This window comes from Periophthalmus magnuspinnatus, chromosome 16 (assembly GCF_009829125.3).
Source record: "Periophthalmus magnuspinnatus isolate fPerMag1 chromosome 16, fPerMag1.2.pri, whole genome shotgun sequence".
NCBI classification, from domain to species: Eukaryota; Metazoa; Chordata; class Actinopteri; order Gobiiformes; family Gobiidae; genus Periophthalmus; species Periophthalmus magnuspinnatus.
The window spans coordinates 13,503,904-13,530,966 of NC_047141.1; the positions used below are offsets into that span (position 1 = coordinate 13,503,904).

The 27,063-nt window shown below is 39.7% G+C and overlaps 1 protein-coding gene across 1 annotated transcript in view; it reads left to right on the forward strand.

Moving 5' to 3' along the window:
* Window positions 1–27,063, forward strand: part of map7d1a (MAP7 domain containing 1a) — a 27,802-nt gene continuing 739 nt past the window's right edge. The window contains exons 1-17 of the mRNA XM_033981446.2: window positions 1–355; window positions 12,208–12,402; window positions 15,781–15,849; window positions 16,202–16,222; window positions 18,090–18,253; window positions 18,845–18,956; window positions 20,119–20,226; window positions 20,970–21,092; window positions 21,166–21,311; window positions 21,402–21,532; window positions 21,942–22,156; window positions 22,420–22,693; window positions 22,777–22,957; window positions 23,751–23,855; window positions 25,552–25,602; window positions 25,680–25,734; window positions 26,852–26,933. Of these exons, the coding sequence (XP_033837337.1) occupies window positions 286–355; window positions 12,208–12,402; window positions 15,781–15,849; window positions 16,202–16,222; window positions 18,090–18,253; window positions 18,845–18,956; window positions 20,119–20,226; window positions 20,970–21,092; window positions 21,166–21,311; window positions 21,402–21,532; window positions 21,942–22,156; window positions 22,420–22,693; window positions 22,777–22,957; window positions 23,751–23,855; window positions 25,552–25,602; window positions 25,680–25,734; window positions 26,852–26,933 (2,102 nt within the window). The 5' untranslated portion in view covers window positions 1–285. The remainder of the gene's footprint in view (window positions 356–12,207; window positions 12,403–15,780; window positions 15,850–16,201; window positions 16,223–18,089; window positions 18,254–18,844; window positions 18,957–20,118; window positions 20,227–20,969; window positions 21,093–21,165; window positions 21,312–21,401; window positions 21,533–21,941; window positions 22,157–22,419; window positions 22,694–22,776; window positions 22,958–23,750; window positions 23,856–25,551; window positions 25,603–25,679; window positions 25,735–26,851; window positions 26,934–27,063) is intronic.

A 27,063-nucleotide genomic window follows, 5' to 3' on the forward strand; every position in this document is an offset into this window, starting at 1 on the left:
GTGTACTCGGTGAGACGAGAGGGGACGCACTTACCGCTCTCCCTTTGATTTGATCTTCACATTTTAAGTGTAGTCTTTCATTCGTAGTTTCGTTAGACCCACGACGGATACCCGGACCCCTATTTAAACCCAGCGTGGCGCACTGCGGGAGTCATATTCGTCGTGTTTTACGCACAAGTCGAGAGGAATCTGCCAAGTGGAGTGGAGTGAAGTTTTTCCACATTGTGCCTGAGGAATGAAAGCAGTGCCGGAGGGAGGAAGAGCCCCAACTCGCTCCTGGTTTGAATGAACAAAGGCGCTGAAGGAGAGGAGACTGCATTCGCCATGGAGGAACCGACTCTACCGGGATCACCATGTAAGTTTGACTCAACATTACGCATGGTTTTTAACGCTTTGTCATCGAAGTCTTTCACAATTTCGGCCATCAAGTCTACAACCACGTAATACCAACGTACTAACCAAGCCCAGTTCATTTTCATTGGCTTCCAAATGGCCTATTCTTTGTAGGGACCTTGCAATGCTCTTGGCTTGTTTTCTGAGTTGTTGCGCATTTATGCATTAACTGCAAAGGTAAAGATCTTATGCTACTTCTGTTTTGGAAGTGGTCTAACTCTACAACACTGGCTGAACTTCATTCTTTGGTAGCCTGTGTCATTGCACTTGAGAATGGCTCCCCATCCTTCCTGTTTTTCTGCTGTATTTTTCAAGCAGGCCATATTCTCAGTTTGATCATTTGTCTGCAAGGATTGACAATTGACTTGACACATTGCAAGAACTTGAAGAAGTCAATCTCATGCAATTATCCTCCGTGTTGATGCTGATGTGACACAATCATCAATAATTTACTCAGCACAGGTTGGCACTGCTCACTTGATGCTGGCTTTTATCAGCTGATTGCTTTTTTAGCACACAGCCCATCTCCTGGCTTGAGATAACACAATTTCTGCTAGATGAGGTCTTGTTGCCGGACCCATCCCCCTTACTGTTACGTTTAGCCCACCACTAACATCATGCGGTCAGATGTTGTGCAGGGGTTTCCTATCTCCGCTCTAGAAGCTGCTTTGCCAGAGGATGTTTTGCTCCTTCCTTCTTGCAGGTGTATACAAAAATAGATACTTCAGTGAGCTGTGAAGCGGACATCGTGTCTTTGAAACTGATTTATGACTGCAGTGATGTGGTCTGACCGGAAAAAATGGATTCCAAAATGCTTGTGTCGGAATCCATGGCAGATTGTGTGAACAAATGTAAGTTAAGCGGTCATCTTGAAGCCCCTGGTGTGATGTTGTCAAAGCTTTATGAGCACACCGTGTTCTAAAATAGATGGACACTCACACTGAATGACCTGACCTCCATATGACAAGTGACAACTTCCTCCATGCTTTCCAAAAGCACCATGGTAATACTTTGTTTATATTGTGTTAGTCAGTGGGACCAATACAAGGGTGAAACACTGCAAGATAACTAAGGGCTTACCAATCAAAACAAAGGAGGTGATTGACGCAAATGTTTGATTCTTCAGCAAGATTTGGACAAGATTTTGCCATGCATAAAGCAGGACATATATGATAAAACAGTAAATAAAAAAGTAGTATTGTCAAAGTTAAATATTAATTTCTATGATTTGGGAATTGGCTAAGAAATTCTTTGTGAGGTGATCTTAATCCCTCTTTTATTCTGGCTCTCCTTATTGGGGGATACGTTGCTATGTTGCTCTGTTGGCCTGTGTGGTCATGCACTTCAACCTCTTTAACTAAACAGCTGTCTGGATCAGCTAAGAAGCACAAAAGGTTTGAACCCTGTTAGTTTGAACCTGCTACTCTTCAGACTATTAATTCACCAAATTTTGCAAATAGCTATGTGCTTTGTTCTGACAAAACTCCACCCAAAATGTATATGGCCAAATACAAACTGGGAAAACCAGATCTTCTACTGGGATTATACTTGAACTTGGCCATTTAGACACTATGCAAACAGTATAAAATGGAAATGAGGTTTTCACCACAGTTCTATTCACTTAAAATAACAAATGGTGGAACTAGTTTTAGTGTGACAAAAAACCCCAAAACAAAACAAGATTATTCTGCTGTGATAATATAATCATTTGTGTAATATGGGGGAATTCACACAATAACTCCGCCACCAGGTATGGATCCAACTCCTTTATATTTTGAAATGAGCAAAAGATTGATTAGTAATGACTGATTAGCATTTTTTGTGCTAAAAAAGTTTTTTTTTCATAATGAAAACACTAAGGGCTTATTTCTTGTTACATCTGACATTACTCTGCAAACTGATTGTCTTGCTAAAACGATCAGACAGAGGTTAATTCCTCTTGCGTTACTGATCTGACATCCAATGGCTTTGGTTGTTCTTGCTCCTAAGGCCAAGTTGAAGAACACTGTGAAGTTTGAGAACAAGACATCAGGAGTATCTGACTCACAAAGGGTCCGTCTGAACTCATGCCAGCTTTTTTTCTGCAGCGCAGCCTTGAACAGGGGCACATTTGGTATTGTTTCAGCTCCACCTTATTGTATAGACTCATTGTCAGACCTGTTTGGTTAATTAAGAGTAGTAAAATACAGATACTGATAGTTCATTGAAGGTCTATTACAGGTTTATGTGTGGGCATTTTTGGACATACAATCCAAAAATGGATGACTAGATTCACTTCCCACACAGTACATTATGCTTGCCCACCAGGATGGTGTAATTCTCACCATTCAATCACTGTGCATGTGGTCACTGGAGAATGCAAACAGCTCCAAGCTAGCATCTCAAGATGGAAAAGCAACTCCATTAACCGCTTCTCACAATCTATTCTGTCTAATGTGCTGTACAGGAAGTTCAATTGCTCATGAGGTGTCTGTTGTATTCAGTTTTATGATACACATAATTTACTTGAAGATTGGCAGTCGTAATCTTCAGTATTTTTAACACATAATGTCTGTTCAACACTGACAAGATGTGCGTAAGCCATGTACTTTTTTGTGATGCTTTAGAATGCATTAGTCTTATATTAATTTAAATTGCAGTGGCGCTATGAATAGATCCCCAAAATTTCTCTACAGTAAAAATGTACCTGACTTTAAAAATTGATTTTTGAAGGGGCTTCACTTTTTTTCTTCCTTGAAGCTAACTGTGTAATCCCTGTCTTCCAGGTCTGAGGCTAAATTCAAGGAGTAGTCTTTGATATATGATCTAGATCTTAGTTTTCTGACTCTTGGAATAAAATGATGCAAAATAGGTCAGTTCTAAAGTAGAGCTATAGTTTGTGTTAAACACAATGCTCTCGGCCTTACTGTGCCGAGAGCATTGTGTTCTTATGAGTAAAAGACAAACAAGGTGGCTCTAGGATAGTTTGCAGATTGGAGTTTACATGACAGTTGAACAGCACTCCAGCTATGAAACATCTTTGGACTTTTACTGTTTATTTTGCCCAAACAAAATATTCTCATTCACAGTGAATCTCCTCACAGTAAAAACAGGGTGTCACCAGACACAAGGAGGTTAATGCCACAGAATGCCGGTCTACTTTATCACCGGTACACCTCTGCTTCTGGGACACTACGGAAGGACATGGCAAGGGAAGTGATTTGGAGCAGCCGGTTTGTTCCATGGCTGAAAATATCTCAGACAGTCGGCTGAGCAGTTCACACTCATCAAAACGCTCCAGTCACCAGACCGGTAACTAATATTAGACCACGTGAAGGCCACAACTGTAGTTTCTATGTCAACCTACATTGTATACACACATTTCTTTGCATGTAAACCAAAGCTGCAAAATGAATTGTGATCAAATCGAAATTGCAATTACAAAATCTCTGCAATTTTTGTAGCCAAATACCATAGTTTCCTCCACAAACAACAAAATATCCCATCTTATTCTGCATAAAAACTGTCAACCCTGTAGTTTACATCTGTGCAAACTTTTAAAAAAAAATAATTATTAACTTACTTATTATGAAACCCAAACTAGAGCCTGGATGCTTTTAAAAACAAGATCTTTTGTGCTGAATGACGAAACTGCAGGTAATTGTATGTTCAAGACTTGGTTTATGACTGGTTTTAGCTACTGTTTGTGCAAATATGATGACGACGACAGACAGAGTGTGGTGTGGTGCTGTGGTTGTTTGATTCAGGCAAGGTCACACATGATCAGAGCTACAGCAGAATGTCAACACGACTGTCCTGATAAAATGAGTCCTGGTCTATTACCCTCCTCTATTGATTAGTCCCTGAACTGCTGTGGAAAAGGACATTTGGAAATCATTTAAGGGGTAAAGGACTGATAAGTAGGGTAAAGTGATATTTTTCTGCTTGGGTGGATGACTGATTTTGTATTTTAAGTGCAGGGCTCTAATTGTTCTATCTGCTACATTTTCTCTAGTTTCTAGTCTCTATTCTTTAGTCTCTCTACAAATACTGACCTTTCCAGAATAGTTTTAGAATGGACATGATCTACTTTAAGATGAATGTAACAATATTAAATACTTAACTAAAATGTTGTATTACAAAAATATATATTACACTGCATTATCAGAAAAAAGAAACTTTGTTGGAAATATCAGTATTGTGATTACACCAGTGCTGAAAAGCCGTAGAGCTTGTTTGCTAAGAGCATTCATACATTTGTTTATTATACGTTGTTGCAAAAAAGTCTCAATTTCTTGATCGTTTAAATTATAATTGTTTGACCAAGGAGTGGTTCGGGGGGAAAAAAAGACAACAAAAGGCCTATGGAAATTAAATGATTTATGCATTCATATAGTGTCCATATTGTGTGTTCATAAACCACATAGGTGAGGGAATTCATTCAGTATCTAAAAGCACATGAGACTGACAGAAAACCAAAAGCGTATATGGATGCAACATATGATACACGTTTCTCTGCTTGCAGTGTGGATGATGTCATGCTTTCTCTTCCCTGCCCCCCATTGGGTTATCATGTATGGGTTGTCAGGAGCAACAGAAAAGCATGCGTGTACACATCCATTTATGAATGACAACTTTTGGCATCCAGAAACTGGTGCTGTTCTTTTGTCTCATCATGAGCCTGAATCTGTCATGCCAGTTAGCAAGAGAGGGAAGGATTGACGTCAAAAACAAGAAAAAGATTCCAAAAGAACACACAATCCTCTAAACCACAATTCATAGTACCGGTAATTTAATTTCAGTTTTGTTTTTAATTTTGTAGTCCACTTTTTGTGTGAGCTTGGTCTGGCTAATTATCCTGCAGTGTGTATCTTTAGGTTTTGTTCATTTTTAACACAAAATACCACTTCTACATTTAAAAAGACACAAGTATGCAATTAACAATTAGAGATAAGTAAATATTGATTTTTATTACAATTAACTACTGAACTCTACCTAAACTACAAGATACATGTTCGATAGCACATTTTTGAAACATTGCAAGCATATGATTTGAATAGCGCTTCCCCTAAATTTCAGTATGTATTTTTGTTAATATTACCCACTGACAGTTCAGACACAGCTGTATCCAGTCTAACGTCTGATGCACTGCAGTGATGTAAGAGCAGATATGCAGACTCTCATCCCACACTCATTTAATCAGTGCAGCAGGCAGTGTGGCTGCAGCTAAATGAAGACATTGTCCACAGCTCGGGCCAGGTGATGAGAGTACTACAGACACCGGTATTCACAGGCAACTTGACATGCCACAGACGACTACTGTCTCCTGTAGAAGCTTTAACTGCTGCTGTGGACACATGATGAATCCATCAACAGGGGCTCATATGCCTGCCTCAAATCTTTTTTAATTCAGTAAAAGATCTGTACAGTGATATCTCTTGTAGTTATTTTTGTGCAATACATTTAAAGAAGGCTATTTTATATTATGCATTTTTTGTAATAAACCTGCATAAATTTTACATTTGGTCACATTTTGGCCACTGCATATATATAAATGTATATATAAGATTACTTCAATATTCATGAATCAACGTGATGATTAGGTAACACTGATAGCACTGTTACATGGTTAAAACCTCAGATCATGATCATTTTAAACAGATCCCTAATGGATTGCAAAAATATATCACAGACTTTCTAGTTCAAGGTTATTACCTGCTGTTGTTTATATTTGTAATATTGATCTTTGACAAACACTCCCACCCACATGGGACCCGGTCTGGCGTGGAGTCAGTATCCAGTTGTTTACTCTGCACTTCCTGTGTGTCTGGGCCCCTCTTGTCCTCTTACATCAGCTCATTGGCGGTATGATGGGGGACAGAATTTGGTGAAGGGCCGATGGGTTACGGGATGGGGGTGCAAGCTAGCAGTGAGGTAGCTCATTAGCCTCTGTTACTCTGAGGATGAGGTAATCCTTTTCAACTTGTACTTTTTTGTCTTTGCTGCCTATTTTTATCTCAATCCTTTTAATGTAGTGTTGTGTCTTTGCCACCATTTAGTGTGATGGTGGTGGTTTGGCACACTTGGTCACATCTCATTTTCAACATTTGCGGTGAATAAAAAGGGTTATACTTGGTCATAAATATTCCATGCCTTGCCCTATATTTTCACACTGCTGCTATACGGGCTCGACAAGTGCAGATGTTGCATTCAAAACAAACTGCTGTAATCATACTGACTAGCCGCTTCATGGCCCTTACAATCTGGCTTTTTATACGCATTGCTACGTGTCTGCAGCTCAGAAGTATCGCACTTGGGGCTATTAATATGTAAACAAAGACTGAAGAATGTTTTGGCCGCCTGTCATTCTTTGCAGGTTGCATCACAGTGAATCATGTGCTGAGTTGGAAAAGACTCAAGAGTAAACACAAGTTGTGACGTTCATGAACAGGTAGAAAGACATCTGTGTTATGCACAATTTATCTACATTTATCTCAGCTGAATTGCATTGCACTATTTTTGGCACCAGGGCAGCAATCTATAGAAAATATACATAGCTCAAATGTTGTATAAAAAGTATAATGATATGATGTAATGCCTCATCCATCCAGGAGTGGTTCAATGTAGATGTAACCATTTTCAATTTGTTGGTGCAAAAATAGAGAAGATGACCATTGTTGAAACCTTATCTGCAAGTAATGATGACCATCCCCTCCCTATTGGTCAGGCTCTGTTATAATCTGGTCAGTGTAAAGTGCGAACTCTCACTTCATTTACTTCTTAATAACGTATTATATGCTTCATTGCTAACTGCTTGAATCGTGATGAAAACTGAAATTGTGATATTGGCTTTAGAAAATTGTAAAGAGTGTTTTTTTTTTCATTTGGCTGGCATATTGCCCTAATCTGACTCTTGCCAGATGGATATATGTGGCTCTTTGAAAAAGGTTCTACACATCAATCTGGGGGATGCGCTCAAACAAATACTTCATGTTGATTGTTCAAAGCGCCACAACAGAGGAACAAGAGGAAACAATCTAACTTTTGGTAAATCCAGTTGAGAAAAAAGCATGTGTCTTACCCGTCACACAAAGCGCTTCTCTCTACACGTTTTTCACAAACTAAATAGTCTGTTTTTCTGCTAAAATAGGCTGAAGTATGTCTGCCGGCGTCGACATGTTTGTTTTGGTTTATTTGCCACTGGCTTCCGCCCAAACCACATTGATGTCCTGTGATTGGTCAGGACCTATCACATGCAAACGTTCCAGTTGGACCTGATCAAGACCGATTCTCAAGAGTTTGTTAACTCACAAAAATCATAAGAATTCATCTTGCTGGCATGGCTAATAACGCCCACCCCTACCAGAAAAACAATACGGGAGACCCATTTAAAGCTTTTCTGATACTTAGTGACTCATCATGGACACAATTTCTACTAAGCCATTTTTTTGTCCATTTAGCAGCTGTTGACCCAGTTTTTAGCCTCTGTTTATGTCATACACTTCTAAAATAGTACATGAAACAGGTTGGCTTTATTTCTGTCCAACCTGTCTCTGACTGTGAAATCGCTGTGACCTGCTGCTTCTCCTCCTGCCTTCTCTTCCCACACTGTGCTCATCCATGCAATCAGTTCTGAAGGACAGCCCATACCCTTTAGAGTTGACTTTCAGGTGGTATCTTCTTTCTTTGTTAGCATTAAGCTCAGTACCCTGGGCTTTTAGTAACACCTGGAGCTAGAGGCCCCATGGACACACAGGAAGGGGCCTGCTAAACAGTGGTGACGGCATGTTAAACCAGTCATCACATCGGGATGCCATGGATTCCTGAACCTCCCATGATGACCCAATTTTAAACAGTCCCAACTATACACCGCATGCAAGCAACCTCAACTTGCATTATTGTTGATTGCAAGCTGACAAAATATTCACATCAGATTTTTAAAATGGTGAAATTGTTTTGTGACTGGAAGGACACATATGTATTATAGCTGTTAAACATTATATTCTTCTTAAACATTATATTGTCCCATCAACAAATACATACCTGGAGTTGTATTCATTCACGCTTGTATTCATTCACAAGCTAGCTGCTTCATTCACACTTGTTTCATTAATCCATTAATCCAAAGCTGTCTCAGATCTTAAAAATGCTCCATTCACATTTTGCCCAAATTGTTGCATTACAGTAAAAAATCTGGATTTGTCCTATACAGCTTTTTAGCCCATAAACCATCACCGGATCGTTCTGCGGTCAAGTTGTGTTCACAAGGAATGCATTGCTCTGTTAGCATAGCATTCATGTGGCAGATGGACTTCATTTGTTTACTTTCCCATTGTTCGATTTAGTCTGTATTTTGTTGTAGTTGGCTTGTAGTGGACTTTTAGACGGAACCTAGTTGAGATATGCAAACTGTTAGGACTTCTCTTTTCCAATAATAGTCTGCATAAAAGCGATTTTCCATGTCCCGGCACAGTGCAGACTCCTGCAGTACTCTGTAAGTTGGGGTGCATTGATTGCCCATTTGAATAATGTAGATGTGATGTCAGAATAGGGAAACAGTCTAATGGCTTTTGGCTGGAGGTATCTCTGGGTTTGGCACTGGTAAGGTGCTGCAGTGTAAATATGCAGAAAGAAGCAGTCATGTGTCACTGAACGAGTAAGGGCACCATGAGTTCAGATGATAAAACTTTTGCAACACACATTCAGACACCTACAATGAAACAACATTGACTAATGCCAGAGCCAATTTGGCTAGAATCCAACTTCTATCAGCCTTTCAAGTCTTTGCTGTATTTCAGCAGTAGAAGATGACAATATATTGAAAAGCTGATAATATTGCAATTGTTGTTATGGAGATACTGTATGCTAAATTTAAATATTGAGTGTATTGTCTATAAAAGACTATAGAAAGAGCTGATAAAAAATAAATACATAAAACAAACGTCTTATAAATTTTAAAACAAGTATAAAAATAATATGATTGTAATTTTAAAGACCATTCACATTTTGTGCGATACTTGACCCTCAACCAAGACATTTACAGGCATGTTTTAGTATTTTTGCTGAATTTCCATAATATATTCAAGGTGATAATCGCCTCAGCCACCTCTACCCACCAGTGATGACATGCATTAATTTTAGTCATTTCCTAATTTGCCACTGACATTGGCCGTGCAAACTCTCTTAGTAGTCTATTGGCGTATCCTCTCTCCATCAATCAGTCCTTGTTCCAGTCCCCTGCCGTGCTGCAGCCGCCCTCTCGCTCTGCGCTCGTCCTGCCTCTCAGAGAGCTTCAGGTTCCATTGGTATTCACTGTCACTGTCACCTACATCCCACACGACACTCCATTCTCGTCCCCTCCATCATCAGCTGCATACATCGCTGTGGTTATCTACCCTGACCCTCTCAGTCACGGCAGGCTCCAGTTCCCAGGTGGATAAAAGTATCACACAGTATGAACTAAATGACACACAATACCTGTCTGTCAAAGGCAAACTGTAAAATCACCCTCCTCTCACTGTGTCTTATTTGCCCTGAGGGAGCAGAGGGAAATTCGTAAGTAATGAATTTAGACAGAAAAGGTTGAGTGATATTTTACCTGTGATTGAACGCCTGGAGTGAGAAACTATATGAGTGCTGTAGTAGAGTTCAGCAATAAAACTTAATTTTGTAATGAAAAATTTATGGTGCTTGCTGCTGTTAATGAGGGGCCTCGTTACATAGATCATTTACATGTTAGATATTGTCTGTCTAGATGGGTGTGCAGATTGTTCTTGGGACTGTACTTCTAAATAAAATACAAATACATTGACATTTAACTTGTTTTTTAAGATTAGAGCATGCTCTGAAGTGGGGGTATTAGTTAGTTAAAGACTAGCTCTTTAACCAAAAGGCACTTAAAATTACTTTGTGCACTTTTTTGTGTATGAATATTTTAGCCTTCAAACAATAAACCTCAAATTTCTTCCTCCAAAGTTAGACATCTCTTAAAAAAACATGGGTTTAGTTTAGTTCAGCAGCTCCTTTTTTAGTCTTTTTTCAAATGTAATGACTCATGGACCTTTTTAAAATGTGCAAACAAACACAACACTACACAACACAACTCAACTCTTGTATAACCCAAACACAAGCATGTAGATGTAGACCAAAGCATTATGTCTTTTTTACTTTTGTGGCCCATGTGAGACAACCAGATTTACATTTTACTATATAGCATTTTAGGGGTGTTGGCTAAGTCCTAAATATTGTACTGCTTTTGTTGATGGTCATTGAAAGTGATGCTAAAGTGGACTCATGTAAAACAACAATGATAATTCCACAGTGGTTTGTCATTGTTCATTTGTTCCAATAACAACAGTCTGGCTTGGGTTGATCTCACTCACTTCCATCTCTCTGTAGCAGATCCTGTCATTGCAGGGTCCTGGCAGCCATCCCGTTGCCATGCATGAACCACAACAATGGCCCCTTCTCTGTCGGAGTGCATCGCTGCCCGAGGAATGCCTGTTTAATAGTGGCATTCTTTGACAGTGGAAGCACAAAATCTTGTCTACCAAACATACTTCATAGATTTTCAATTTTTTTTCTCTGTCTAGCCTGGGTCGCTATATCTTTTCCATGAGGCTTAACATAGCACAATGCCACCAAATGTTACAAGAGTTTTAGTCTCACCCGCTTTGACAGCTATTCTTTGTGATCTTTGTCTGCAAGTTTTATTTATTGAACTTGAGCCTAGAGGACAGCTTGGGAAAAGACTATAGCTTGGATCCATGGTGTTTATGACTCGGGGAGCCTGGCATACAGTTACACACTCCATAGACAGCTATAATCAGTGGCCTTTGAAGTGTCACCAGATTGGTCTCGCTTCTCTTCAGTGCTCCTCTGTGCAAGGTCTTCAATAGGACAATGTTTGCAGAGTAAATCTTCTATGCAATTGCTCTATTGCTGCGACGGCTCCCTACGGCTGATGTTGTTTTAGCCAAAAGCCTGGGTAATTTACGCCATGTAGCCCCACGTTTATATCTTCACATGTAAAGCAGGAGAAATTGGGATTCAAAATGGTTCCACAAGGGAATAAAGAAGAAAGGACTTAGCTTAATGAACCACCCACAAGTTTCTTTGTCCCTCTGTCCAAGCATGGCCAAAATACGGCAAGATTCAGAGATGGAACTGCTTACCAGAAGGCCTGCAATTACATCACCATCTTTCAGAATACAAATGTGCAAATGTGGCAGGTGACGCAACGTTTCTTCCAAATGATGCCTGCCTACTTTATGAGATGCTGATTTTGCATTTTATTGTAGAATGCCAAAATGATTTGAGTGCTACGGTGGGCCAGGAGGTCTGTATTTGCTGGGTCTGTCAATAACACAGTCTAGCAGTAGCCAACTGGTAATGGAGATACAGGTTATGTTTGGCAGAGCTGTCAATCCATCAAGCAAATTTGTATGATTATTCTTATTAAATTATTACAAATTGCCGTTGATGTTATGTTACAATCATAGACTGTATGTATAAATGGATATAGCTATTTATTGTCATTTCTTCTTCATGTTGGCTTCATGAAACTGAACTGAACTGATTCATGGTATAGAGTTGCTGCTCTCGGGCAAATCATGAAATCCTATATTAGATAATAACAGCAACATGAATGAGAAACTGAAGTGTCTCACCGTCTCCACCCATCATCCAAACGTAGTCTGGAGGAAGTTGACGTCATATCTCACTTCACTGACACATCACAGGAATGACACCCAACTGGTTGAGAGTCACCTCCGTGTTTTGTTACTTTGTTTCCAGTTTCTTACTCATTACTTCTCTGTCTGCTCCCTCTACCAGCTCCTGTCCCAGAACTGGCTGTGGACCAGACCAGGCCGGACCCTGAGGGGGAGAGCAGCCCCCCCACTACAGAAAGCACCCCCAGAATGGAGACCCCCACTAAGAAGGACCCCAGGCTGGAGACACCTACCAAAGCAGATGTCATCTCCCAGTCTCCTCGGTCTCCTGCATCACCTGCCTCCAGATCTAAAAAAGGTAAGACGTCTTGTTGTATCTGGAATGCCTAAAGGAAAATCAACTAATGGAATGTGAAATGGAAGGGCTGGTCTGGTAAGGGTAGCCCTCCCAAGGCAACATGATGCTAGTGTATTGGAAATATAGTGACCACAGAAGTGAGGCTAAATCCAATCAGTGTGAAGTATTGGAACATTAACTGCAATGTGAGAAGGCAGCTGGCTTAAAGGTTTAGGAAAAATTTGATATGTAAGAAAATATATACAAGTAGTATGGACTACTACTAGCCCTATTATTATGTTTGTCACAGCCAGGTAAGTATCTAATAGAGGTATAATTAGCACATTTACCTTTGGAGATTCCTAAAATCATAGTTAATATTGACCTTGACCATATTGGCATTGTCAATAATGTAGCACATAACTCATTGTTGTGTTTTCATGATACAACAATTTTGAAAACTACAAGGAATACCCGTGATAGTCGATACTGATTCTGACACCACGATGGTAATAAAAAACACACTTTTTAACATTAAATAATAGTATTTTCTTTTATAGTACCACATGGTGTTATATTTATGTAATTCCTCAGTCATCCCGGTGTGTTCCATAGCGGCCCCTGGATGTATATTAGTCTGTGTTGTCTTATACTTGTTCTGACACAACTTAAGATAATTCTAAATTCAGGAAAGGTTCACTTTTGTCCTGTGAATGTTTTTAATATCGGTATCTGAAACCAGAATCTAGTTTCGATACTAGTCTTAGTATTGATTAGTATCTTTTGACAACTCTATCTCATTGCACTGGCTAACTATCCATGTAAACTCAAAGGAACATGTTGTGGGTTTTGGGAGCTTAAGCCTCTTTTCTCCCACTTTATTCTTTATCCATTAATCCATTTACTGTGACCTGGGCCTTATTTCAGTATAGTAGCAGTCAAACCTCATTGTGTTTATTATTACAACTTTGCTACGTATCTGCTTCAAGTCTGTTTATGTGCTGTCTCGTGACTCCAAATTAGTTCTCTCACCACAGGGTCGTAAATGCTAATACATTGGAGTTTTGTACGTCACAGAGTAGCCGGATGAATAAAAGTGCACTTAATGGGCCAGATCCTTAATTAAGATAGTGATGCTGGGAAGGAAGAATGAAAGAAAGGACAATCTACTTTTGGCAATATTTCACCCACATATTGCCAGTACTCAAGGACTTGCTGCAAAACTGTTTTACATACACTGTTGTAATACAAAACACTAGCAGGCTAGTAGCAAAACACGGGATCATTGGGTATGCTAGATTAAGAAAAGACATGAACAAAAGTTACTGTTAATTTCTTTTCATTGACGATAGTCAATCACATGGACAAAATATTGACATTAAAAAGGGTAAGTGATTTCCTTGCCAAAAAGGACAGTGTAAGCCCAGGAGATGCTTTCACACAGTAATGTATTTGTATGTTTCCTGTGAACTGTGTTTACTGACCAATGACTTTTTCATTGTTTGATTAACAAAAAAAAAAGAAAAAAAGAAAATAGAATAACATACCATCAACCATGCTAGCTACATTTAAGTTACTAGCTATCGTGCTGTCTGTCTAAGATCATACCACTTTGACAATGAAGTGACAAATTCTCTAACATTCCTACAATTCCTTATTTCATATTAAAAAGTAACTATCCAACCTAAATAATACATGATTTGTCATGATATTCTTCAGACATTTATAGGCATTTTAATACAGATCTAAAAATACTCTATGCGCCATAAATATTAAATACAGGTTACTCTCTGCCAGACTAAAAGACAGAGCGCCCATATCTATTATTCACACATACTCTAAATAGACTTACTGGGTCCCATTAGCAAATGTTTGAGCACAGTACGATCGGCAATCCTGAGCTATGGGCCACTACTGGTTACATTTTAATCCACTTTATATTACATCTATACATATGTCAATGTAGTTCTCTCCTTTCGCCAACATAACGTTCAGGAATGCAGCAGATTCATGTAAGGTGCAGCTTCAGTTTTTACATGCATTCCTCTACCTCTGGGGTGTCTCTCCACTGAGGTCTGAAAAGGGAAGGCCTTATGGGAGCAAAAAGAGGATTCAAAAAAGGAGAAATATGTGGATGTATGTAAAAAAGTGCATCCATCTTCTACTTTATTTCTAACAGTCAGCAAAGCACCATATCCAGATGGTGGAGCAGAATGAGAGCCACATGCTTCAGCTTTGCAGAAAACTCAACAGGCTTCTTTTTGGTCACAAACAGTGCAAATAGTCTCTGTTTCCTGTCATTGTTTTATGGTATGCACTATGCAGTCCCTTGTTGTGGAAGTTGAAAGCCACCTCTGCACTGGCTCAGACTAAATAATTATGCAGTCACAGACATGATCTGAGATAATTGTCAAATGTGACGTCAATACAAATGAGACAAAGCAATGACCAGAAATATTTTCAACCACTATAAAAACAAAATGTGTCTTATGTAACGCAACTAGGGGCTAATTAGGACCTGACTGCAATGTGACCAGATGTAGGTACGGTAGGGAGCCAGTGTGTGTGAATAAATACATCAACACGGAATCTTAGTCAAAAAATATATATATTAAGTTCAATATTAGTCATTTAGGCAGGTATGCAATAATAATATATATATATATACACAATGAATTATAAATATGAAATTACTTTATATATGATTAATACAAAACACAAAATGCAATGCAACAGAACCCAAAAAAAAAAGTCCCGTTCCAGTTCCAGGTTCGAGTATTTGTTCCAAAGGTTGTGTTCAATGTGTAATGTCTTTATGATCCAAAACTTGTTATGATCCAAGAAGCAGGAAAATGAAAAGGTTCGTTTGTTCCTACCAGTCTATGAAGGAAAAGGGTAGCTCGCCATCCAGGTTATTGTGAGGTTGTCGTGGGATTCAGTGCAGGGGAAAAAAACCTGACCGTTGAGCGGATAGTGATAGCGGTAAGTATCTGTCGAGTCCAAATGTAGTTTTATGTATTTTCTTCCATGAAATTGCCAAAAGAAACAGCCAGAATCAGCCACAATCAGCCACAGCAGGAGCAGCATGAGACAGATCTTGGCGTCTGACGTCACCGCTAATAAAGGAAATTGTCCCGCCACAACCAACTCCTCACCGGAAGCGGGACATTATTTGACACGGGTTACACTTACAATTACAATTTCATGGTTTTGTTTATTATTAAACTTTTAGGCTGATAGTAGTACATTGTGATTAACTGTAATGTTGTGTTTTTGTTATATTGTTTCTTTGTATTGATTTGTGAAAATGAATACTGTGTAACTACTTCTGACTACCTGTGTTGTTTGGTTGTTTGAAAATGAATGACTTCTGTTTTGTTCTCTTCCATGTTGTTCCAGACATCATGAAGTCAGAAGAGAGGCAAAAGCTTGCCAAGGAGAGAAGAGATGAGAAGGCCAAATATCTGGGTAAGTAAGTTGTATGTAAGAAAAATGGCTTCAGTGCTCCCCCTGCTGTTAGGATGTAGTTTGACATGCATATGGCACTTAGATGGTCTGCAGATACTATGGAATATACATTTGCAGTACAGACACAGTATAACCTAAGTCAGTAATTGTGTTGCTGGAGTGATGCTTTAGCTTACAATATTTAACCCTCGTATGTGAGGCTCACCATAAGATCACATGAGTGTCACTGTTGCATGAGTCCTAACTGTTGTAAAGCACAAGGCTGGTTCTCTGATATGGCTAAAACACTGGATTGCTGCTTTGCATGATTGACAGTTGCTTCTGTCTTTTTTCTCACCCCTTCACTCCACAGAAGAGCTTGGCAAGTTACAAGGTAAGCGACTTACCTCACTGCATGTGGTGTTGGTGATGGTCAAAGTCCTCTTCAAACATTCTCTACTGTTTTAGCTTGTATTATATAAAATTATTTAGTTTACATTCATAAAGTTTATTCTATGATTCCTGTAACATGCTCCTTTATGTTATTTCAATTTTCCTTTATGTTATTTCAAATTTGGTTAGCACATTTTGCATATGTTTAGTTCTTTACTCCTGTTGGTCAATAAGTTCACTAAAATGCTGAAATAATCTTAGAATACACTGATTTAGATGTGTGTAAATTGTGATGACTTATGTTACACAATTTCTTACAATTTCAACTTTGACACTATATTGCTTTTAAACATATAAATAATAAATCATTTTTGTATGGATCAATCACTTATCCAATGATTGTGAGCATACAAAATACAAAAATGTAACTGCATTATAAACTGACTTCAGCGCTGCTCAGGGCATGACCTAGCTTTGACTGCAGATGTCACAGTACACTTAAGGCTTCTGTAGATGACATGTTTGAACCACAACTGACCACAAAGCCAAGATGACTATAATCTGAAAGTCAATGTTGACATACAGTTTTATCGCAACAAAAATCTACTAATCTACTAAATCTCTTACTATATTGCTACTAGTAGATTATGTGCTAATATATAGTTAAATCTTACATTATACATACAACACAATGAGCAATAAAACTGCAATATTCTGTTCTTGTGTGAACAGAGTGAGATTTTTTGGCACACTTGATTCAGAGAAATATCTTTAATTGGGTGATCACGACAATGTCCAGATGGTCCGGGGACGATCTAATACTCCCTCAGACTTGGATATAAGATGAAAGCCTTCTTAAGCGTGTGTTTACAATATCAGCTTGAAAGAGTCAGGAAGGAACGGATTATTAACCTTCAGTGCGGGCATTACCAGTTCAGTTTTACTAAAGGCACGAGAAGAAAACCTGTGTCCCATTGGAGTTATGATCGATTTATTGTAAGTGAAGCATTTGGTTTGGCATATGTAGACGTTGTGCCACTGTAGTACCATGAATACTTTATGGACCGATCCTGGAAATGCTTTTTGCCAATGGTGATAATGTGTAATTGTAGTTACTATAAAAGATGGCTACGTTTACTGCCAGTAGTACATTAACAGTCACAGTGGTGGGGTTGGAATTCTAAAACATTTTGTCAAAACAGTAAAGGGAAAATTCAGATTAGAATTTTTCTTTTACTATTACTTACTTACTATTACTTTACTTATTACTACATGGATGACATGTATTTGCTGTGCGTTATCACTACTCACTGTTTATATATTGGAATTTTGAGTGAAATCTCTGAAGCTTTGATACTAGAAGGATAAACACAAGGATTCTCTTAAATCACTGCTGTGGTGCAGGGATGAACTGAGGCACGCCGCACACTGCTGCACGCATTATTTTTGCCGCAAGGTGTTGGCAGGCTGCTCTTTGGTATAACTCAGCTTTCAGTCTCCCCCCTAAGTAAAACTGAACTGAACTGTGAGCCTCAATAAATCTGTGACCCAGTGTCTGCAGCGGTCTGTCGCCGCCAACTGAGACCGATCGCTTTTGTTGTACCAAGAGCTTTAGAATACAGATGCCATTCCCTCTACAGCTCAATTTTTCATGGAGGTTTTAGTGTGGGGCTTTAGAAAATGTGAGTAGGAGGTACAGGGGGGCAGCTGCAGAAAGTATCTTTATGAACTGGCCTGTTCTTAAAACGCAACTAAACTTAAACTTAGTAGATGCTAACATAATGTATAGTAGGTAGGCCTTTACCTTTTCATCTTTGTTTTTGTCATAAAATTATGATATGTTGATATGCCATACATGTTTTTATCAGCATCTAAAAAGAACCAGTGGTTGGAGAAAGAGGAAAAGGCAAAGCAGCTGAGGGATCAACAACTGGAGGAGCGTCGTAGGAAGCTGGAGGAACAGCGACTGAAGGCGGAAAAACGGCGAGCTGCCCTGGAGGAGCGGCAGAAACAAAAACTAGAGAAGAACAAAGTAAGAAGTGTTATAATAAAAGGTGATTAAAGGTGCATTATGTAACTTTTCTGGCTGAGCATCAGTCACGTACTTGAGGTTTTATTGCTGTGCTAGCCACTGTATGGCCTTACAGTGGCTAGCACAGCACTGTTGTCTATCACAGCCTTAAAGTTGTCTATCTCCATGGAGACAAGCATGCAATGCCACCTGTCCAAGTTGCCAGCCAGGTCTGTGAGAGGCGAGCCACTCACAAGAACAATTAGAGTTTTTTCAAGTTTTCTTTTGAGCAATGAAAACAACTGTAATTAAATGGAAGAATAAGTGGAAGATAGTTAAGTTTAATGCCATACGTTGCAAACATTTCAGCAAAATAATTAGCACCCCCATTGTGGAGGACCCCACCAGAAAAGTTACATAGTGCATCTTTAAAGTCAAGTAGTGGTCCTTAAATTTAAAAATAAATTCATATTTACTTTGAATAAACTGATGGTGAGACAAGAGATACATCACCACCTTTATCTCCCCATAAAAGCTATTTTAATTTAGTTAATGGTTGTTTTTGTATCATTACAGCTATCATTTTACACAAGTCATTCTATTCTCCCATAGGAACGCTATGAAGCAGCCATCAATAGGTCTGGGAAGAAGACATGGGCAGAAATCCGGCAGCAAAGATGGTCTTGGGCTGGAGCGCTGAGCCAAAACTCAAGTCAGAAAGAAAGTGAGTACACTGCAACTGGGTATATTCGATTCTGGGGGCATCTGATGGGGAATTCACTAACTGCAGGGTCACAACTTCAACCTTATATCTATCAGCTTGTAAGAATCTTATATGCACATGAAAATTCTTGTAAAATACAAACATAAAAGCTTGGTTGTCCAGTCTGAGTGTTGTAGAATGAAAACCGGTAGTAACAGAGATTACAGTGTTAATGTGTGACATGAAATACAACCAGTGTGGAAATTAAAGTAAACTAGGATAGATTCTATTGACAGCATCCCAAATTGAAAACAACATGCCCACTGCACATATGATCTGTTGCACTTGCTATCACTATTGCCTATCAGATCTGTTACCCATTTTTTTGAATGGCTATTTGTCCTGACATGGCAGCCAATGATTTACTCTCTCTGTTATTACTGCCAATGAAGCACAGACCAGGGCACAGTGATGATGCGTGCCTGCTTCAGTCACTGTAATCTGTCTTGGCAACTTGGAGCTGTTAAAAGTGGTTAGTCTCATCTTGTGCCACATAATCGCCTCTGCCATATGCCAGGGGAATTATTGACACTCAAAGCAATCTGTGCCCCGCCTCCTCTGCCACTAGCACACTGTCCACCATAGTGTTGATGAATGGGTAAGCACAGTGCATTAGAAAGAACATTTTCTAAGTAGGGCTCTAGGTCTTTGCACCATTGGACAAGATTAGTGTACGCTTCTTGTGGAGACAGTACCAAATCTTGCCTGGAGATGGCGTTAGTTCAAGTGGGGAGAATTTGGGTTTGGGTTTTTCTCAAACATTTTGAATGTGAATTGTTCATTTGCTTGTTCGATATTGCTTATAAAATTTTGTTTATAGAGCATATTGCATGTCATAAATTATTATGCTAACAGAACTGGGGCTGATGGTATAGCATACCATATTCAACATGAAAATATTCATTTTTTTCCTGGTTTGTAGTTAATATTGTATAGTCTTCGATCATATTTTCCAGGGGGATGTTTCTGAGGGCTATGGTCTGGACTACTAAATCGCTCCACAGTTTTATGTATGACTGAGGAGTCATTTGAGTGTGACTTGTGAGCCACACTAGTTCCCTTTCCTGTCTCTGCCCTGTGTGACGTGTGTAAACATGTGTGTGGCGCTCTCTTGGCTTTTTAGGCAGATGCTCTGTGTCTACGGTCAACCTGCCCAAACATGTGGACTCACTTGTTATAAACAAGCGCCTCTCCAAGTCCTCGGCCACACTTTGGAACTCCCCCAGCAGAAGTAAGACCACATGTGGGACGTCCCGCCTCAAAATGACTGTGTCCATCATTCTCCCAATCCAGGAACTTGTCTTTATGAGTTGTCCCTCCTTTTCATATTTCATTTCCTCTTTTATGCCTGGTGATGGAAATCTTGTTTTTCATTTTCCAAAACACTGTGACATGTGACATTGTGCCTGGGCTGTAATTTATTCTGCATGGGTATATTTTAAGTTCTTTGCACTTTCATACATTTCATTTGTGGTGATGCCATTTTCACATTGTCTGATGTGTTCTACCTAAAGTACATGGTCCCTTTTCTTCATGAATGTTGATGTTTACCTTGTAAGGGTTTGAGCTTGTCCTCGGAACTCTGTTGGTATCTTGCATAAATTTTTAAGCAGGTTGTGGGTTTTTGTCAGAGAAGACAGTAAAGTTATTCAGGGAGCATTTTTACCACATTATGTTTTCAGAAAATGTCTTACACCAGGTACAACGGTTTTGTGTGCTGTTCAGGAGAAATCAATTTGGGAATAGTAAAATAAAAAATGTTTTTGAAAAATGGCACACATGGGCTCTAAAAGCTAAGTAAATTCCTAAATTTTGCCATCTATCAGTTTTTTGGCAACAGATTGCCATCCTGATCTTGTGCGCAATCTTTCTTTTTTGAATTTGTCTTCAACAGTTTGAACATCCAATCTTCTATTTTTGAATATTAGGTAACCTTTGCTTGTTTGGAAATTAATGTTTCCTTTTTCTTGCCAGATCGTAGCCTTGCACTAAGTCCATGGGAGAGCAGCATTGTTGACCGACTGATGACTCCCACTCTCTCATTCCTCGCTCGAAGTCGCAGTGCTGCCAGTGTCCTGAGCAGCAACAAAGATGGACGTAAGTTTAGACAAACCCAAAGCCATGTTTCCGCAATCGAAAGTTGTATAATAGCCTTGTGTCTCCTCCTCAGATTCTCCTCTGTGTCCTCGCTCGTCCTCAGCCAGTCCTATGACACTCTGCTCCCACCAAGCCCACCACCGCTGCTCTGAACGGTGGAGGGTCACGTCCAGCACCCCTGACATCCTACAAACACAGCGCAGACGCAGCTCCACTCCCGTACGTCACTCAGAAGTGCTATCCTCCATCAATGTATTCTATTGTTCTGTGATACTTTAGGAGCTCAAATGTGTCTTTTATATTCTACAGATGGATAAAAACAGAAAAGAGAAGAAGGACAAGGAGCTAGAGAATGAGAAGGAGAAAAGTGCTCTCAGTAAAGAAAAACTTTTGAAGAAAAGACAGTCTTTGCCCAGTATGAGACACAGGCCAGACCCAAGGTAAATAAGATTCACTTTTAAACACACAACTTTGACCTAATGTGCCCTTTAATCAGAGTCAGACTGCTGCACAGTGTAGGCACGTCCAGAGCCTGAGGTCAGAAATTGCATCACTCTTGGACTGAAAAAAGACACATATGAAGAAAAGGTTATAAGAGCACAGTAGAGCTCTCTGTGCTGGAGGCAATCTCGAACAAAAAGCGTCTTCTTTTTATGGCAGAGACCGACCAATGGTGCACTTTACAGATGATGTCATGTTTTTAACATAGCGTCTGATGTGAACCTACTGGTCCTGGTCACGTTTTCTTAGAATGCACTGAATGTCTTGTCTCTCAGGTTGTCATGTGCCATTAGTCCTGATGCATCAGAGAGGTTTTGTCCTTTACATTGAGTTCTTTCCCTGTTACAGTCCCAGTCCTTTATCCAGACAGAGGCCTTCGTCTCCAGCCACATCCAGAGGCAGACCGGCCAGCCCTGCTGCTTCAGCAAAGGGAAGTCCATCCACCCCTAAGAGTCGGCCAAAGAGAGCCAGGACTCCTGCAAGAATAGACCCCCGCACCTCCTCTCCTGCCCCCCTCCAAAGAGTCAGAGAGCCCAGGAGGGCTGCCACACCAGAGAGAAGAGGTTGGTAACAAGATGCTTTCCAGTACCAAATAACACAGATTTCTTTAAACCTTCTAAGCTGAACTTTTTGTCAGACTTAACAAAGCATTGAATCAGTAAAAGCCACATGCAGCGTTCCTGCGGATTCTCTTAGAGATAAAACCTGTCACACTGTTTAAATTTAATAAAAATTAAGATTAACATGAGCTAAATTCATTATTTACTAAAATACAAGACATTTTAGGATTTAGCATATTAAATAATATATGTTTCTACTGATCCAGGCTCTCCAGTTGTTCCTCCAGTACTGTCAGCTGCTTCCACTCCTCCACGGTTAAGTACCACAGTGTTCTCCTCACCTGAGCAGACCCAGCCAGCCCGCACTACCACAGCTTCCCCTGCCCCGGCTGCCCCTTCTCCCACTCCCTCAACCAAACCCATGGCAGGCACCAATGACCCAGAGGAAGCTGCTCGTATCCTGGCTGAGAAGCGACGCCAGGCCCGCGAGCAGAGGGAACGAGAGGAGCAGGAGCGGCGCCAACAAGAGGAGAAAGAAAGGTGTGTAAGGTGTTGAAAGATTAAAGGAACTTGTTTAAAGAGACATGCATGTTGTCATGTTTCTTTATTTTCCATATGTGTAGGATTGAGAGAGAGGAGCGATTAGCACGTGAAGCAGAGGAGCGGCAGCGACGAGAAGAGGAGGCCCGGGCCATGGCTGAGGAGCAGCGTAAGAGGGATGAAGAACTGCGTCTACAGCAGGAGAAGGAGGCTCAGGAAAAGGCCAAAGCAGAGCAGGAGGAGAACCTACGGCTCCAGAAACAAGTATGAATAATCTGTAAAAAGAACATTTTTAGCTAGTGTCTTGTCTGCGGATTAAACTAGCTTCCATATAAGAAATCTTTTATCATGGGTTATTTGGAAGATATATGACTACATTATGAGGGCCTTGCTTTTAGAATTTCTTAAATAGAATGACTGCCTTGAGTCAGTACAGCCAATGGCACTATCTACTGCATAGTGTCACATGTCGGATGACAGAAGGCCTAGTGACAAATATAATATAAGCTCACTCTATTGTCACAGATAAAGCACCTGTCGGCTAAAGGTCAAGACAAGGACACAAGTCTACACACTCCTATCTTTAACTCAGATAAGAGCCAGTGACTATTTTAATCCACCGTTTATGCTGGTCATTTGCAGTCATTCTTAGCTTTTTAATTTAACCACTAATATTTTACGACAAGACTCTTACTGCATCTTGTCTGTGTTTTTGGCAAAAGTAGTAGTATCATTACCATAGACTATAGTCCATGATTATTACTTCATTTCTGCAGTGGCCTTTGCCGACATTTACCCTCTACTGCCCCCGTGTGGTCCATGACAAAAGTGACATATAATTATTCATCTGTTTAAGTTTAGGGTGACATTTCGATTCAAAGCGTGTCAAAATTAGCATTTTTGAATACGAATACGCTAGAGAAGAACTGTAACAATAGCTGAACCACAGAAGCACTACCACACCCATGTTACGTAAAAGGCTTGCTATTTTGGCTGAGCTTTTTTTCCCACTGTGCCAGAATTATAAAGTTGTGGTTGGATTTTTGTGTGTTTTCAGAAGGAGGAGGTTGAGGCTCGGGCCCGTGAAGAGGCGGAGAGGCAGCGTCTGGAGAGAGAGAAGCACTTCCAGAAGGAGGAGCAGGAGAGGCTGGAGAGGAAAAAGGTACGGCATGTCTGGCTTTGGCCAGGAGTGTGTTCTGGTTTAATATTGGTTATTAGGTTTAAAGAGAAGTGAGTCTGGGCATTCTATGTCTGGACAGAGAATTCAATCCCTACAGTGAATGTTGCAGTTTACAAGCCTTTAACGGAGGTATTAAGTTCTGGTTCGTGGCTTGACATGACAGCCGTGAGTCTCTGAAACGAAGATGAACGATGTATTTAGCTTATCCAGGACGAGCTGTCTGCATGCCATAATTTAATAGGATATTAAGACCGCTAGCGTCCAGCTATATATAAACAGTCATAATGGAAGTCACCCTGTGCTGATTCCTTTACATGCATGAGTAGTTTGGTGACCATCTCCTTCAAAGTGCACCGCCCACTCAACCATTCTTTCCCTTCCACTCATCTTCTCTCCATGTGCAAAAAAGAGTAATATATAATGTGCCAGGCCTAGCTCCGCCAACCAAAGTCTGGCTCTGTGCCAGAATTAGCTTGCTAGCACAACATGTGCTCTGCCCAAAGTCTTTGCAGCTTGCATATGCTCTTGTTATCTTGTGTGCAAAGAGATGGAACCAGCAAGTTAATTCTTCAACTCAAGTTTTATAAACCAAACTACGTGCCAAAGTAATGAGTGTAATATGGGACTAATAATCTTGGATCTTAAAAATGCTTTTCTTTTATGAGTGGCAACAGCACTTGTGGCTATGTATCCTCAATTAAAAGTCTTCGTCTAAATGTTGTTCCTCTTGCAAATAAATAAAATTGGAAAGCACACGATAGTTCACCGTTCAAAGGTGAAAGACAGGTGTGCTCTGCAGGCGGCCTACTCAAAGATACACAATAAAGTTTAGTCAATCTAAAACCCTAATTCAAAGCATACTGCTTGGATAAGAGAGCATTTTGCAACCGATTAGCATGATGTTAATGTATTATTCTGGGAGGGGTGATATACTGGTTTCACAGTCGATATAAGTAAAGGGGTATCTCAGGTGGTTTGAATTTATCTCAAGTATCGGTCAGATTTAGCTGATATTTAGCACATGGTATTCATTACCGGTTTGCTCAGTGCATCAGATTTGAATGACTAGACTAATGAGCAAAAATGGAACAAATTATTTTAGATCACAGATACATACCTATTGTTATTATTTGTAGAAAATTTCATTTGCAAACTATAACCTAGCATAAACTTGTGGTCTTGTTATGGATTTCACAAGCACAATCTTGGCATTGGCAATTATCGGTTGTCCAAGTCAAATAAAATTTATTTATAAAGCACATTTAAAAACAACCACCGCTGCCTAAAGTGCTGTACAATATAAAGTGCAATCTAATAAAACAAAACATGCAAAAATACAATAGAACACAACAAATACAATACAATTCAAGAGTCTCACTCTGCTCGTGTTAAAAGCCAAAGCAAACAAATGAGTTTTCAGCAAAGATTTAAAAATATTTAAAGACAATTCCAGATTCTGGGGCCAGCTACAGCAAAGGCCCGGTCCCCTTGAGTTTTTAGCTGAGACCTTGGAACATCCAAAATCATCTGGTCAGCTGATCTTCTACTATTATTTTGATTGGTTATCAGACACAGCAAGCAGCAAATAAATATTGTATATCGGTATTGGCTCCGAAATTTTTTTATTTTATTTTAGTATTTGTAGCTCATATTGACATTTCTTTTGTCACGTTTGCAGCGTCTGGAGGAGATCATGAAGAGGACGCGTAAGACAGATGGAGGTGACAAGGTATGTGTTCATCTGACATCTGTCTTAAGTTCCATTTTAAAAGTAAATAAATGTGTAATATGGATTTATCTTTGCAGTCAAAGTCACCTGCAGCTGCACCAGCCTCTAACAAAGAGGCAGAAAACAGCAAAAGTAAGCACTTTACTTCTTGTACACAACATGATTATCATTCTACCCTAGCATTTAATCTAACTGCTTCCTGTAATTGACTTAATTTAACCCACCTCTGTAGCCAGATTGGATTACAGCAAATCTATCAGACCCACTGTATGCAAAATATAAACATTTTGGAGGAAAAAGAGATCACCAATGTTATTTGACTTATTATGTGTCAAGTGGCTTCTGATCTCATGTGAGGATAAACACAATAAAGTTATTAAATATCTCTGTCTCATTTCCTGTCCAGCTGCACATTGAGTTATTCTGTTCCATTCACAATAGAAGCCATGTGTGCGTTTTTCCCAAACTGTGGGAGACAAGAGGGGTGTGCTCTCTCTCTAATCTAGAGCCGAGTGTTGATATCGTAATCACATATTTACTTTCTGCACTTCTATACAGCATATTGGAGTAGGTCAGCAAGATCAATCGCAATCAAACTGAAATCGCGATCTGAATGGTGGCTATTAGCAAAGGCTACAATTTTTGAAGTATCATAATTCCTCCACAAACAAACTAAATATCCATATCTTATTCTACATAAAAACGGCTAACCTTGTAGTTTAAATCTGTTCTGAAATATGTGTTTCTACTTTGTTGGTTCAAATTTCAGTCTTTTTGTTAATTCTTCTGGATGTGTTTAAAATGTAAACTTTGAACAGAATCAAATTAAGTAATTTAGTAATTTAACTAAAAATCACAATGTTTGTCAGAAAAATCACAATTTGATATTTTTGATATGTAGCAACATCACCCAAATATTATATTGTAGGTTGAAGCAGTTGATGTTTCAAGTAATTACCTTATTAGGGTCTTTGTCTTGTGCAGAAGGTTGCTGCTGAAACGTGGGTGTTCTGACTTTAATGCTGGTTGTAGCAAAGTCCACAAATGCAGGAAGACATTAGGCTGGCTGTGATGTGGTAAATGGTCTAGAAGCTGGCTTCAATTCTAGTGCGGGGTGTGGAGCTGTGCTTTAACCACACGTACCCGCTGTAGCTCTAAGTCAGGGGCCCCTCCAGGATAACCAAACACAATGGAGCATTCAATGAAATACAGTGTAGAACCTTGTTTTACATTCTGTGTATTTCCACAGCATCTGCAGATTATCAGTCCAACACGGAAGTAAATGTGCCCCAGCACAAGGCTAAGAATGGGCAGATCTCAGAGCCTGAAAGGTAAGAGCTGCTTCTTAGTAATGGAATTGTTCTGTTCTGTACCACCGTGCCAATGTTTTGTTGGACAATGAATGTCCAGAGAAGGGGTGTGAAGAACACTTAATCTGATTATGACTAAGTGACCAAAAAA